Raw genomic sequence first — 15,873 nt, 5'->3', positions numbered from 1 at the left:
TTCCGCATATAATGGAAAATTACAGCAGTATAACAGTTCAGTGAAAATACAGTAGTCTAAGTTAACTTTTCCTACAATCTATTAGGTACTAATCATCTAACATTCATTTTTCTATCACAGGATCTACACTCACCTTATGATTTATGTAGTACATTCTTTGGCATCCTTATGATTATGTAACACATTCTTTGACATGCAAGCATATTTTTGTACATTACGGAAATTTACCATATTACCAACCTAACTTGATTTTTCCTCTTACCTTGACTGTGTTTGATTCCCCAAGACTGTTTTGGGATATTTAGTTCCCTTACTGAAATACTTAATAGACATATTTTGTTGAGTCATCATTGTCATAGACAATTCATTCATTCATCTTAAAACACATTGAAAACACACCAATCCAACTCACATTACCAAAGAATCTCTCTTTGAACCCTGAATTGGTTTCAGATGACCAGGTTGCATGTTGCAGAGGGACCACATTTTATGTGTTAAGAGGAATGGATGTGTTTGATGTGTTATAGCAGTTGACCACGTTATGGCATGTATACATATCTCTGTTTACTGTTTATGTTTAGCTGCTGCAGAAGCTACTCTTCCTGGGGTCCACACATAACATAAAACACATGATACAACAATTATATACAAGTTATAGACAAGAGTAACACAAAGACAATGCTACAATAAATTTAAATAAAAGAGTCATACACAGTCAAGACACCAAGAGACAAGACACTTACAGATGAATCATATATAAAGATCATTGAGACATCTAGCAAGTGGAGAGGCGCTGTGACACAGAATGTTTGTTGAGCTGTGTTTCTGCCTGTGTTACAGCACTGGACCAGGTTCTGTTGGAGCAGGATGATGGAGAGCCCCGTGGAGAGCTCAGTGGACCCCAGCAGAGCTCCAGATTGTAGTCATGTGGTGGATGGTCCTGCATGTAGTAACGAGTCAGCGCCTCTGGAGGTGCAGGGACCACCAGTGCTGGTGGATGCCTGGCTGGTGCCCATGTTCTTTGGGCTGATCATGCTGGTGGGACTGGTGGGGAACTCGCTTGTGATCCATGTGGTCACCAAGCACCAGCAGATGAAGACAGTCACTAACTTCTATATAGGTACAGCTACAATCTCTAACCTAACCCTAACCCTAACCTAACCATAACCCTAACCCTAGCTTCTACATAGGTACTGCTACCAGCTTCTACCTACAAGTACACACTGCTTCAAAAACAGTGTTTGCCACTGATTTAAACACATAATATCATACTACATCAGGGCTGTCAACACAGTACAAAATGTACTGTAACTACTCCATCAATACTGTCAAAAACGTATACATACAAGCGGTACATCAACACTGTCACTCACTTGTTATCGTACAGTTTCAGTCATTGTGTGTTGGCTGGTAGTGTGACTAGATGTAGGTGCTCCGACATTCTGATGTGGGTTTCTGTGTTCTCCAGTGAATCTGGCCACCACTGACATTCTGTTCCTGGTGTGCTGTGTGCCCTTCACTGCTACACTCTATCCACTGCCAAGCTGGATATTTGGGGACTTCATGTGCAAAATGGTTAGCTACTTTCAACAGGTGAGAGACAGACACACACACACACACACACACACACACACACACACACACACACACACACACACACACCAAGTCAACTACTTGAAAACGTCATTGAGACTAGTATCTGAGTCTGCAGTATTTGAAGAGCAAATGCAAACACAGGTTAACAAATACTGTGTGAGACCCCATCTTCAGTCTTTGTAAATCACTTACATGAGACACACACACACACACACACACACACACACACACACACACACAGACACTCACACACAATGAAAAGCAGCAGAATCTCAGGTTTGCATGTGTGTGTTGCAGGTGACAGCTCAGGCAACCTGTATCACTCTGTCAGCCATGAGTGTGGACCGCTGCTATGTGACCGTCTACCCTCTGCAGTCTCTACGGCACCGCACCCCACGCATGGCCATGACTGTCTCCATATCCATCTGGATAGGTACACACACACACACACACACACACACACACACACACACACACACACACGTTTAATGTAAGAAATAAACACAAGTCTGTAACATTTATCTCAGGTCAGCTTTGTATACCCTGTACTCATACAGTAGGCCTGAGTTTAGAAGTTGGCTGGTGGTGTGACGCAGGAGTACCACGACGGCACTAGTGGGTTTTATTTCAGCTCATTCACCTTGGCAAAACAACCGTCTGGAGTCATCGTTGAGCATAATGGATATACTTACAGTGTGTTGTAGTGTATTTACAAATATTGCCGCCTGATTAATTATGTGAAGAGTAGCTTATGAGTTGTTGTTTCAATTTGGAAAAGGACAAATTATGGTCTGGTCGGAGAAATTTGGAATTATGTCCTTAATTTAGAACAAATCATGTCTTCATGAACACTTCATAAAATGATGCCAGACATGGAATATGTGTGTCCACGAAATTGCATATTATTAGCTAATAGCGATATAATGTTTCACTTCATTCTGCACATTTCAGCAGTTGGCTATATGGACAAAGCACACTCACAAAGCAAACAGTTTGTGTCAGTAACTTTCCACTCTGGCACTGCGAGTTCACGTTGAGAGCTTTCATGAATCAATCCAAAATGTTTACATGCCATGTGCAATGATGTAAGTGAAACAAATTATATTTTCACAGTTTTACTGCCCCCAACGAGTCATTTGTACTTTTTCGTCTCTGTCCATCATATCATGTATCATAGCTTGTACAATTCGAATGATGAGCACAATCCAATCCTACTCCTCCCCTAGTACAGTAAAGTTCTTAATTTAAAAACTCTAATTTTACTGTAGCCTTTAATGATACATATTTTAGAGAACTGTGGCCGCATCCCCCCTTCCGATGTGCCTTGTTGTTATCATTCAAAACGTTGAACGCATGGCGTGTATGAATTTGCCAACAGATAGACTGCATAAACTTCCATCTGATTTAGTCTAATTTGTCTTTGATTCGATATCAAGTTCAAGTTTATTTGTCATTACATCATATACAAGTATACAGTGCAATGAAATGCTTAAGGCAGAGTAGCTCTACAACATCAATCACCATCAACAATACAGTAAAAAATAAGTAGAAATGTAAACATAAATATAAGACTGGGCCGTTTTCACCACTCTCTGCAGGGCTTTTCAATCATGAGCAGTGCAGCTTCCATAACAAGTGGTGATGCAGCTGAACAGGATCCTCTCAATAGTGCACCTGTAGAACTTAGTCAGGATCTGGGGCCTCAGCTGCCTGAGGAAAATGTTAGATCCTTGGTGATGTGGACACCAAGAAACCTGAAGCTGTTGACTCTCTCCACCTCAGCCCCTCTGATGTGGATGGAGGCGTGCCCCTCCCCCCTGTTCCTTCCTGAAATCCACGATCAGCTCCTTCATTTTGCTGACGTTGAGAGAGAGATTATTATCCCAGCACCAGTCAGTCAGGACATTTATCTCATCCCCGTAGGCTGACTCGTCGCTGTTGGAGATCAGGCCAACCACGGTGGTGTCATCAGCAAACTTTATGAAGGTGTTGGAGCTGTGCATGGCCACACAGTTGTAGGTGAACAGGGAGTACAGCAGGGTACTGGCACACAGCCCTGGGGGGCCTCTGTGTTGAGAGTCAGAATGGAGGAGGTCATGCTGCCTATCCTCACCTCCTGGGTTCTGAACCTCAGGAAGTCTAGGATCCAATTACACAGGGAGGTGTTGAGATCCACGACCTTGAACTTGGTGGCCAGCTTGGAGGAGACTATGGTTTTGAATGCTGAGCTGTAGTCGATAAACAGCATTCTCATGTAGGTGCCCTTCTTGTCCAGGTGAGATGTGTAGTGTGAGGGTAATGGCATCATCATACCATCTGGGCCGGTCGCTTTGCTGATGTTGACCCACTCAAACAAATTACGCACGTCAGCCTCAGTAAGCGAAAGCACACAGACCTCGCTAGTAACAGGACCTTTGGTGGTGAGCGTCATATCACTATCCTCAAACCGCATAAAATGAAATCGTCGGGGAACGATGTGACAGTGTCCAAACTGCTTGGTCTCATTTTATAGTCCATAATAGTCCGTAATCCCTGTCAAAGCCTTGGTAATGAGATTCAATCTTGTCCCTGTAATTCCTCTGAGTCTCAGATCTGGATGTCATGTAGACATTTGAGTCCCCGGAGTTGAATGCGGAGGTCTGTGCTTTCAGTAAGGCACAAATGTTACTGTTAATCCATGGTTTTTGGTTGGGGAATGAACATATAGCGACAGTAGGAACATTGATGTCTATGCAATGCTTGATGAAACCAGTGACAGAGTCAGTGAAAACATTGATGTTGTTGTGAGCAGAGGCTTTGAACTTACTCCAATCTGTACAATCAAAACATCCCTGAAGCGTGTCCTCAGTTAGCTCAATACAGCGTTGGCAGTAGCAGAACAGGTGTGGTCAGATTTGCCGAAGGCAGGGCAAATCTGTGCCTTGTAACTATTCTGCCAAGGAGTGTAACAGTGTTCGACAATGTTATTGCCTCGTGTGGGACAGGAGATGTGCTGATGATAACCTGGTAGGAGGCTATTCAGTTTAGCCTGATTGAAGTTCCCAGTCACAATGAAAGCGTCGTCAGGATGTGCCGTTTCCATCAATAACAATGGTGGAGTCGGGAACCGCAGTAGTAAGCCAGGTCTCGGTAAAGATGAGGGCACTGCATGCTTTAATATCCCGCTGGAAAGTAATCCTTCTTCTGAGTTCATCCAGTTTGTTATCCAGAGACTGAACATTGGCGAGGACTATACATAGGAGGGGCGGACGGTTCACTCGGCATCTTAATCTGGTCAGAATCCCAGCTCTGTTCCCACACTGATGCCGGCAGCATCTCCTCTGTGGAATAGGCCCTAGCTGGTAGGCCAGCGGTACAGTGGGGTCCAATAACGGGGGACAAAGTTGCGTTGAGTGGAGATTGTTCCAATGTCCAGGAGTGTTTGTTGGTCATAGAAAAATTTAGCAGAGACATACTGCACACAATAAGTAACATAATATACTGATAGCAACTTGTGCTCTTGTAGTCTAAATATCACACTGGTTAGGCTACTCCTAAAGCCTATATGCGATCGCTTTGTGTAGTGGCATAGGCTCCTGCTAGATTGTAGTGTAGGTTTGGATGAGTTGGGATTGATATACTGACAAATATATGCAATGCTTTCATCATCAGAGCTGTTTATCGAGTCTGGACGGGTGCACTTGGGTGAATCAGCTGTAGGCCTTGTGTCATTTACTGGAGACATGATGTCATGCTACTAACCATTACATTATTCTCCCATCAACCGGAATGTGACCAAGAATGTCAGTGTTGAATAAAAATCAAATAACAGCACAAACCAGCACACTGTTTCCAGTTACTGGCCATTGTTAACAAATGGTTGGGGGAAGGTGAAGGTGGTCAGGTATAAAATGAGTTCAGGTAAAAAGTAAATAAATAAGGTAGGTATCAGAGGTCACAGTAAGGTCAAGAGGGGAAGAGAGGGACAGGAATTTACAGACCTACTATTCTTCAGTCGGGAGGTGGAGGAATGAGTTGGATACTATCTATGTATTCTACAAAGTGCTGCCAAATTGTGTAGAACTTGAATTCAGAGCCTCGCAAGGTGTGTTTAATTTTGTGTTTTAATTTAAGTGCAACACATCTCCAATCCGGCAAGAGTGAGTGGGGGGGTAGGAATTTTTCCAATTCATTAGGATCAACGTCTTGCCAGAAGAATCAGAAAAGCCACAAAATCCCAAAAATATTTGGGCAGAGGTGACTCAGCCGGCAAGACACCAAACACTGCTACAATTGGAGAAGGCTCTATGGGGACAGAAGTGACCTTGTACAGAGTGTCAAACACAGACACAATCAGAACATATAACCAAGATCAGCATGGCATTGATGACGTCTATCACACATACAGTTGTGGTCAGAAGTTTACATACACTTGTAAAGAACATGTCTGTCATGGTGTCGTAGAATTTAAATAATACTATTTTGAAATAAAATACCGTTAACCGGAGCTGTTGATTCATTCAAAGACTTTATTCACAGAGAATACGAAGCCGTTCAAGTTTGCAAAATTGACCATGTTTTCACTTCTGTCACCTGTCTTTATAGACTTCACACAGGTCAACACCCTCCATTCAACGTATCCTTGTTTCCTGTCTACCTACACCAATAACATTCAAGAATTACATTTCGTCATCAAGGTGGGCTACTCCCACCTGCCCGGCGCCAGTTTGTCTACTTAAATCTTGATTGGCCCAGGCTGTTTTCAAAAGCCTTTTGTTCTGGCTGTTTACAACTTTGTTTATCACTCATTTACCCTATCTTTTGATTACTCTATCCTGTTTCTGCAGCTTTGATCCTTTGTTTTCTTCCCCTCTAGTCAACCCCTCACTCTGACTTTACCCCTCTTTTACTGCCTTCTCCAAATGTTCTAGGACCATCTGTTGTCCTGTGATCTCTTCGCTAGGTGTGGGATTACTAACCCCTATATTGTCTTTAAATTTACCATAATGGCAGTCTTGAGTTTCCAATCATTTCTACAACTCTTATTTTTCTGTTATGGATTGATTGGAGCACATACTTCTTTGTCACAAAAAACATTCATGAAGTTTGGTTCTTTTATGAATTTATTATGGGTCTTCTGAAAATGTGACAAAATCTGCTGGAGAGGAGAGCACAAGAGAGCTGCCAATGAGGCTGGAGCACAGGAAGCAGACTTAATGCGGAGCCACGCAGGTATAGGGTCAATAAGGTCAATATTCTGCCAATGTAGGATAGAGCGCAGATTAGCTGCCCAGAAATAAAGTTGGAAATTAAGTAGTGCCATTCCCCCCAGTCGTAATTCACGTAACTCTTATCTCGTAACTCGTATCTTAAGTTTTTGATGTATCTTGCGTCAAAACAGGTGGTCAAATAATTACTATGAGGTTAAAGTATAGATTGTGAATTTTTATTTGATAGTATTTCTGTACGTATTGCTTTCACCATTCAGAAATTCCAACACGTTTTATGCATAGTCCCCCTGTTTCAGGGTACCCAATTTGACAGATTTATCAAATGTCCAAATAAAGTACTCATGTTTAGTATTTGGTCGACAATCCTTTGCATGCAATAACTGCCTGAAGTCTGCGACCCATTGACCCCACCAGACTGGGTGTCTTCTCTGGTAATACTCATAACTAGTGGTTTACACCTTGCAGTGAAGCCTCTGTTGTTCGGCTGGACGTATTCAGTGGATGGTAGTCTCTGACATATTCACACCTACCTCCTGGAGAGTGTTCCTGATCTGTGAGACAGTTGTTATGGTTTTTTTCTTAATTATGGTAAGCATTCTTTGGTCATCCACTGTAGAAGTCTACCAGCCTGTTTGCGATTGCTGAGCTCATCAGTGCTTTTTTTCTTTCTTTTTAATGATGTTCCAAACTTTTGATTTTGGCAAGCCTAAGGTTTTGGCTATGTATCTGATATTTTTTTCTGCTTTTTCAGTCTAATAAATACTTCCTTGACTTTCATTGACACCGCTTTGGTCCTTATGTTGACAGACACCAATAGCAGACTCCAAAGGCAAACACAAAGCCTACAATCAATATTAGACATTGACAGCTCTTATGCCTGTACAAATGATGTGACGGAACACACCTGACTTACCAGCAACACCTGTCGAGCCAATTGTCCCATTAATTTTGGATACCCTGAAATAGGGGGACTATGTATAAAAAGTGTTGTAATTTCTAAATGGTGAAACCAATATGTAATCTGTCTATCCCTAGGTTCCCTCCTGCTCTCTGTCCCTGTGGCCCTGTACCAGCGGCTGGAGGCAGGGACCTGGTTCGGCCCCCAGATCTACTGCACTGAGGTGTTCCCTTCTGCCCGCCTCCAGGGAGCCTTCATTCTCTACAGCTTCCTGGCTGTCTATCTCCTCCCCTTGCTAACCATCAGCGCCTGCTACGCCTTCATGCTAAAACGAATGGGCCAGCCCAGTGTACAGCCCACTGACAGCAACTACCAGGTGACACACACACATGCACACATACAGTGCCAATGCATAAGTGAAGCATTTTTTTCTACTTTTGGCTCCACACTCCAAAAGTTTGGATTTTAAATCAAAGTAGAGATTCTCAGCTTTATTTGTTAGTATTTGTGTACATATTGGTTTCACCATTCAGAAATTACAACACTTTTTATGCATAGTCCCCCTTAATTTAGTATGGAGTTTGCGCTGATAGGACTATTTCATCCCCCCCATCCCTCCCCTCCCCTCCTCTCTTCCAGGTGCAGGCACAAGCTGAGCGGGCAACGGCGGTGCGGGCGCGTGTCTCCCGTATGGTGGTGGTGATGGTGGCCCTGTTCACCGTATGCTGGGGTCCCATCCAGGTCTGCATCCTGCTGCAGGCCTTTGGCCCCCAAATCCACAGCTATGCCCTCTACAAGGTGACTGATTTCTTCCAAATCAGCCCTTAGCCCCTAATAGCTACTCCTGTAGATCTGAGAGGATTGCGAAAGTAACTGTTTTGAGGTATCTAATGCAGTATATGGAGAGACAGCTGGTCTATGTTGAAATGGAAGTGACACCTAAAAGCAGTAGTAGTAAGGATTGAAAATATGGTAACGTTTCAGCCACAACCTTTCCCAGACATGGTATTTCACATTTCCACTTAGCCAATCAGAGCGGATGATGAAGCTATGATATTCAATAATTATAATTGATTGTTTTTGATATAGTGGCTTTTTAGACACCCAAATAGCTTTACATTGTATTGGAGGAGAACTCACCTCATCGATACCAATGTGTAGCCCCCACTGGGGTGATGCAACAGCAGTCATTTTGTGCCAGAAAGCTCACCACACATCAGCTATCGTAACCACAATGCATTTCCAATCCTCAGATCTACACAATCTAAGCCGAGGGTGTCTAGGATCTCTATTTGGAATTCAGCATTGATCACCGCATTTTATATTAATGTTCATGTTAATACAGTTAATGCACTTTTGAATAAAGTTGGATTTGATTTGTGTTTTAAAGGTGAAGACCTGGGCCCACTGCATGTCATACTCCAACTCCTCTGTCAACCCCCTGGTCTACGCCTTCATGGGCAACAACTTCAGGAAGGCTTTCAAGCATGCCTTCCCCTCCATCTTCCCCAAACAGGGCAGAGGGAGAGCCCGGTTGGGGGAGAGGCAGAGGGTGGGAGATGGGGAGAGGGAAGGGCAGGAACCCAATGGAGATACAGAGATGCACTTTCTTTCATCTGGGCCCTGAAGGTCAGCTAGCCGTTTGGACAGAATACAGGACTCATTATTTATTTAAGGTTGTTCTGTAGGTGCACTGTGACAGAAGCGCGTGCGCACATACACACACACACACACACACACACACACACAATTGAGTGTTGTTTGTTTTATGAAGAGGTTCACGTTTGCAGGGCTAGCTGTCATGTAATGAGGAACAGTACGTGAGTGTGTGTGTGTGTGTGTGTGTGTGTGTGTGTGTGTCTGTGTGTGTGTGTGTGGGCGCGCGTCTTAGTTAATGCCTGTCGTGTGATCACTCTGACTGGGAGGTTCATGTGATTCTAATTCTGAGTAGTTAATTTGTATCATGTGATTTCTGTCACCTCAATGCTCAATTTGTAAACTTTTCCTTGAAGTATTTCAATGCAAAGGAAAATAAGAAACAATTAAAATATAACAATTATTGTTTTTGATAGTTAATGGTTTTGTCTACTATATTCTTCAAAAAGAATGTCAACTTCAAGGATAAACTGGACTACTACAACAGTGGGTACCCAGCTAGGCTACTTCTCTAAATCTCTGCATAGCTTTCAAAAAATGCAAACTGCAATTGCAGTGGAATTAAGGCTTTTCTCAAGACATTAGGCCTACTACGGTGGAAAACATACAGAGGAAAGAGAGCAGGACAGCAGAAATCCATCAAGCCTAATTCCCTCCAGAGATGCCATCCCTCGTGTAACAAATGCTAAGGTGAGAAATCCTGGGTCCAGCCAGAGACTGTGTCCTGCCACTGTTCCTTCCCCACAACACCATCCTGCAACCAGTAAGCGATCACACCTGAGGATGGCACTGTTTAACACCAGATCCATTAACAACATGGGTCCCATCTTCAGTGAGTTCATTATGGATTTGCTCTGTCTGACCGAAACCTGGTGGAAACCATTTGAATATTTTTCCCCTGAATGACACAACTCCCAGTGCCAGTTATGCTTACATGGATAAACGATGCCCAGAGGGTCGTGGTAGTATTTTCCACTGTCGGGACATAAAAACAAGCCTTGCATCCATCCAGGCTCCCCTATCTTCTTAAGAATCTATCAAAGCCCTCAACAACATGGCACCCTCCTGACCGCCTCCTCCAGCACACCCCTACCCATAATCTCTGGTCAGCTGATGCCAACCTCCTTGTCCCCATCACCAGGACTAAACACCAAACCTAGGGGGACTGGGCTTTCTCCGCTGCAGCCCTCACTCTTTGGAACACTCCCCCAAACGACATCGAAGAGTCCAGCTCTCCTCCTTCAAACGATCCCTCAAAACCCATCTTTTTAAACTATTTTATATTGTTGTTTATACTGACTGTGCTTTTGTTTTACTTTTTATTCATCTCTCTATTTTTGTTCTCTCCGTGGAATGTAGTGTCTGAGAAAAGTGCCAAATAAAATAAATGCATTATTATTATTATTATTATAAAATTAATTACAAATGAAACTGTGTCTTGTAGCAAAAGTAACTAAACTGATATTCTAATATCTGCTTGTGAATATGTTAAAAAATATATAAAAGCCTGGCATATAATATATAATTCCTACATTTTTAAATAATAATGTATACAGTGTTTTTAAATGTTCTCAATTTAAACAGCCACATGCAACATTGTGAAAATAGTTCTCTTCAATGAATATGTTAAACAGGATCAGTATGTGTCTGTTAACCCTCCCGCTGTCACTGTCATTCTGACCCCCACCGTGTTGGATGGGCTTTTACCCCTCCCACTGTCTTCCGGTCACGATGTCCATCACCGTGTCGGCTGGGTTTTTATTGGTACATCTCACGGCCTGTCAACGTGTCAGAATTACCCTCTGTAACAATGTCCGTTCTTACACAGAGGCAGACGCAGTATATCGTTAAGGGATGGTTCCCGTTTATTCATAAAGTTCAGGGTAATATTGTTTGTTTGGCTTTCCAGCCTCCTCCCAATGTCACTCTCCACGCTCTCTCGTGTCGCCGTTCCCAGCTCACCTACTGAAATGGCAGAAGCACACCCATCTTAAACATTCGCCGGCGAGACTTAATTCGCAGCAGGTGTGCAACAAAAGTCTCGCCGACACAACCCCGGCCACGGTCCTGTAGCTCCCTCTACAGGCCGAACGCTGCATGTCCCCCCACATACCCCCACCGCCCGACACAGGCCGGGGACCCGACGGCCGACGACCTACTCCCCCCCCCCCTGCACGGGAGAGGAAGTCTGCCACGACCATCTGCGCCCCCGGTCTGTGCACGACGGAAAAGTTGAAGGGCTGCACCGCAAACAACAGGGGATCTAGCCATTTATGCCAATTCCGACTATCCTCGTGGACAAACTTCCGGATCATTGACTTCAAGGTCCGATTGAACCGCTCACAAAGGCCGTCAGTGGCCGGGTGGTAAACACTGGTTCGAATCGCCTTGATGTTCAACAAGCCATACAGTTCCTTGAGGGTGCGTGACATAAAATTAGTGCCCTGATCGGTGAGAATCTCTTTCGGGATCCCCACGTGGGAGATGACTTGAAACAATGCTTGCGCTACACTCCTGGCAGAGATATTGCGCAGAGGTATTGCCTCGGGGTATCGGGTGGCGTAATCTATCAAGACCAACACAAATCGATAACCCTGTGTGCTCCGCTCAAATGGCCCGATAATATCCATCGAACGGGTTCTCGACCAATGGTAAGGGCTGCAAGGGGGCCCGTGGAATGGCCGGGGGATTTACTAACTGACATTCCCGACAGGACGCGCACCACCTACGCACCTCTGCCCGAATCCCCGGCCAATAAAATCGAGCCATTATACGGTGCAGTGTTTTGTCATACCCTAGATGGCCCGCCATGGGGTTGAAATGAGCCGCCTGGAAGACCATTTCGCGGCAGCTGCGGGGAACCAGCAACTGGGTTACTTCCTCCTGACTATGTGAGTCACGACTTACTCGATATAACCTGTCGCTGATAATCGCAAAATAGGGGTGGGCGCGCACTGTGTCTGGCCGTATCAAAGTACCATCAATTGCTATCACTTGGTCAAAGGCTGATCTGAGGGTCTCATCACGAGACTGCTCGAGGGGGAAGTCGCCTAGCAGCGGATAGTTCGGCGAGGAAGTCTCGGGGTGAGGCGCCCCCGCCGGCTCCGGCTCCCCGGCAGTGTCGCGAGGCGCCGCCTCGGCACAGAGCACATTACACGCCACACACCTCCCTAGCTGTCGTGCACGCATCCTGGTAGCCCTCTTTACCGCTTGAGGAAACCCCTCCCAATCCACACCTAGAATCAGGGGATGCGTGAGGCGTGGGCTAACCGCCGCCTGTACACTATGGTTTTTCCCCTCAAAATGAATTTCGATAGCGACCAGCGGATATTCGTGAATGTCCCCATGCACACACCTCACCCGCACCCTCGATGCCTTCAACAGTGCCCCCGGCCGAACCAGGCGCTCCTGGATCATGGACTGCATACAGCCCGAATCCAAGAACGCCTGGTGCGTATCACGTTGTATCCTTACCGGAATACGATACGCCGCTCCTGGTCCGGGGGGAGGGCCCGGTATGTCGCCGATGCGGACGACCTGCCCCACGTCCATCGCCCGACACTCGGCCTGCACGTGGCCCGGCCGTCCGCACCGCCAACACACCCCCCCTGTCGCTCGAGGTGCTCTCTGTGGGGCCGGGGTTGGTTCCGGATCGGCGCGCTCCTGCCATCTCGTTCTCGGGGCGGGCGCCGGCCTCCCTCCTTCTGCTCCCCCGGCTCCTCCTGGGCGTTGGCCCCCCCCCCCCTTGCCGCGGGGCCGGGGTCGGTCGTTGTGGCCCCCGCGGTGGGAGGGAGAGATGGTCCTCGGCCAGACCCACGGCGGTCTTTAGGTCCTGGGGGCGGTGGTACTGGACCCAGGCGGCGGTGCGGGCCGGGAGCCCCGCGAGGAACTGCTCCACCACCCGGTTCCCGACCTCCACCGCCGAGTTGTTCTCGGGGTCCAGCCACCGCCATGCGCTGTCCCCCAGCCGCTGGGCGAAGGCGAAGGGCCGGCACCCCTCCTCCATGGCCATGGCCCGGAACCGGCGCCGGTGTTCCTCCGGTGTCAGGCCCAGGCGGTCCCGAATCGCCCGGGCCAGGGACTGGTAATCCCGTTGGGCGGCCGCCGGCAAACTGTGGGCCGCGAGCTGCGCCTCCCCTGACAGGAGGGGCAGCAGATGGTAGGCCCACTCTCGGTCCGGCCACCCCGAGATCCTCGCCGTCCCCTCGAACACCGCGAGGAACGCCTCTGGGTCGTCCAGGTCCCCCATCTTCTGCAGCTGGACCTTGGGGGGACCTGGCGCCGCTCCGGTCCCCGGCGCCGGCCCGCCGGCCCTGTCCGCGAGCCTCGCCGCCGTCAGCTCCTCTAGGGTCGCCTGCTGGGTCTGCTGCAGGGCCGTCTGTTGCTCGAGAACGAGCGTTATCCTTGCAATTGCCGCTGTTAGCGCGTCCATCTAGCCTTTTTCTGTGTCCCAGGTTGGGCGCCAATGTAACAATGTCCGTTCTTACACAGAGGCAGACGCAGTATATCGTTAAGGGATGGTTCCCGTTTATTCATAAAGTTCAGGGTAATATTGTTTGTTTGGCTTTCCAGCCTCCTCCCAATGTCGCTCTCTCGTGTCGCCGTTCCCAGCTCACCTACTGAAATGGCAGAAGCACACCCATCTTAAACATTCGCCGGCGAGACTTAATTCGCAGCAGGTGTGCAACAAAAGTCTCGCCGACACAACCCCGGCCACGGTCCTGTAGCTCCCTCTACAGGCCGAACGCTGCATGTCCCCCCACACCCACACTGTGGTGAAATGAATTTCTATTTTTTTTTTCGAGGCACTCACAGTATTCCGGGCCAAAACGAAAGTATTACGGAATGTTTGAAGGTTGATGATGAGATTTTCCTACATTGATGGCAAGGGTGAGAGTTAGTTTCCTTTGACAGCAGTGAAAATAATCATAATCCCCTCTAATAATTGCCTCTATCATATTACTCTACTTTTTAGATTTTTTCCCCCGGAGTCGAATATTACAGAATTGAAACGTTGCCTTTATTCAATTACCCATCTAAGCCATAAGAAAAGTAATGTCTTATTCTGTATTCGCGTTTTCGTCTTGTCAGAGGAAGCGAAGCCATGAGTATGAGTGTGCAGCATTTCACCGCTGCACAGAGCCTCTCAAATGCCCAACACTACCCCCTCGCGCACAGAGAACCCATACTCATACTTCTCCAGTTTCCACAGGTCGCAGACATATTTCATTGTCTTCACCATCAATTCGCTAGTCAACTCGGTCCAGTAGACTGTGTCCTAACGGGGACTCCCGTGAAATTAGCCAACTTCATACCCATATTGTGATATTCGCACTCTCGAGGAGACTCAGAGTCCCACACTTTGCACCACGTGGAAAATGAGTTGTAGTTGGTTACCACTCCGGTCAGCAACCTCTTAATCCCCAGTCCGTTCGGGACGATGTTATAATCTGTCCCACACAGTGCCATGAAAAAGATCTTTTCATCCGCATGAAAAAGTAGGGCCCCGCTCGGTTCAATCTCAAAAACCTGCTGTGACTGCCCCTCGGTACCAACCCGGTCCTGTAGGCATTACTCAACCTCTTGATGCTGTTTGTGACTTTTTTCTGTTGTTTGCTCAGGACTATGTTATATCCTGTGCGCTCTTCCATCTCGACATCAAGTGCATCTAGACACGAAGCCATCCTTTTTTCACCGGTAGACGGGGCATTATAGACTCTTTGGGTCATTATAGACTCTTTGGGTGCTGGGCATAACTTTTCGAAGATGTAACTGTGTTCTTACTGACCCTGCCTTTATCCACAATGCTGAACAACTCGTCCAATTTCTTCTGGGTGTTTGACTCGAATAACATAGCCAGAAAGGTGGAGTAGATAGATCCCCTCATCCCGGCTCGGTGTAGATAACTAGCCACGGTTTGCTTAGTGTTCATGTTGCCGCGCTCGTTGAGAATAACCTTGATTTTATTGTGTAGCTTTCTTATCTCGGGTAGCAGATAATCGTCCTCTGCGTAGAGGTCGCATAGCACTCAAAACCTATCCTCATTTGTAACCATCTCTCCAAATGGTAGCGCTAGGTGGGAGCTATCACCATTGGCAAAGAGTAGATCGCCGAATGTAGACATGTGCATGTCTCGATCATCGCAGTAGCTCTTGTTGTCTATCCTCATAGTAATGCCCTCGCGACCGCGAGCAGTCAACACCGCAATGACATCCGAGTCTCCTGTGCACACTGTCACATTACCTTTTAGAAGGTTTGCTAACTCCACGAGCAGCGTGTCAGCTTCTGTCGTTTTACACAGTTGACACGCATCCTGCAATATAGACACTTGCTTAGTTCGGGAGTCTGCGAAAGTCGTCACAAATACACCTTCGAACCCCTCAGGTCTGGCCATTGAACTCTCTGCGCGGGTGAGATCTACGTAGGGTCGCTCCCGGTCGTGAGTGGTGGCATCCTCTTGCGGTTTCATGGACAAGAATTCGTCTTGGCACTTCTGGTACTCATTGTGGAAAG

At 46.7% G+C, this 15,873-nt stretch overlaps 1 protein-coding gene across 1 annotated transcript; it reads left to right on the top strand.

The window, feature by feature from the left end:
* Positions 1 to 867: 867 nt before the first annotated feature.
* On the top strand, positions 868 to 9,331 carry kiss1rb (KISS1 receptor b; the record flags this gene model as incomplete). Its single annotated transcript, XM_083673215.1, has 6 exons — positions 868 to 1,120; positions 1,469 to 1,593; positions 1,894 to 2,029; positions 7,842 to 8,080; positions 8,344 to 8,502; positions 9,095 to 9,331. 6 exons carry the CDS (start codon positions 868 to 870, stop codon positions 9,329 to 9,331), a joined length of 1,149 nt encoding a protein of 382 aa, XP_083529341.1.
* Positions 9,332 to 15,873: the final 6,542 nt, after the last annotated feature.

This window comes from Argentina silus, assembly GCF_951799395.1.
Source record: "Argentina silus genome assembly, chromosome: 7".
Classification (NCBI taxonomy): Eukaryota; Metazoa; Chordata; class Actinopteri; order Argentiniformes; family Argentinidae; genus Argentina; species Argentina silus.
Note: the sequence above shows the minus strand (reverse complement) of the source record. Positions and strands in the feature narration are given on the sequence as shown.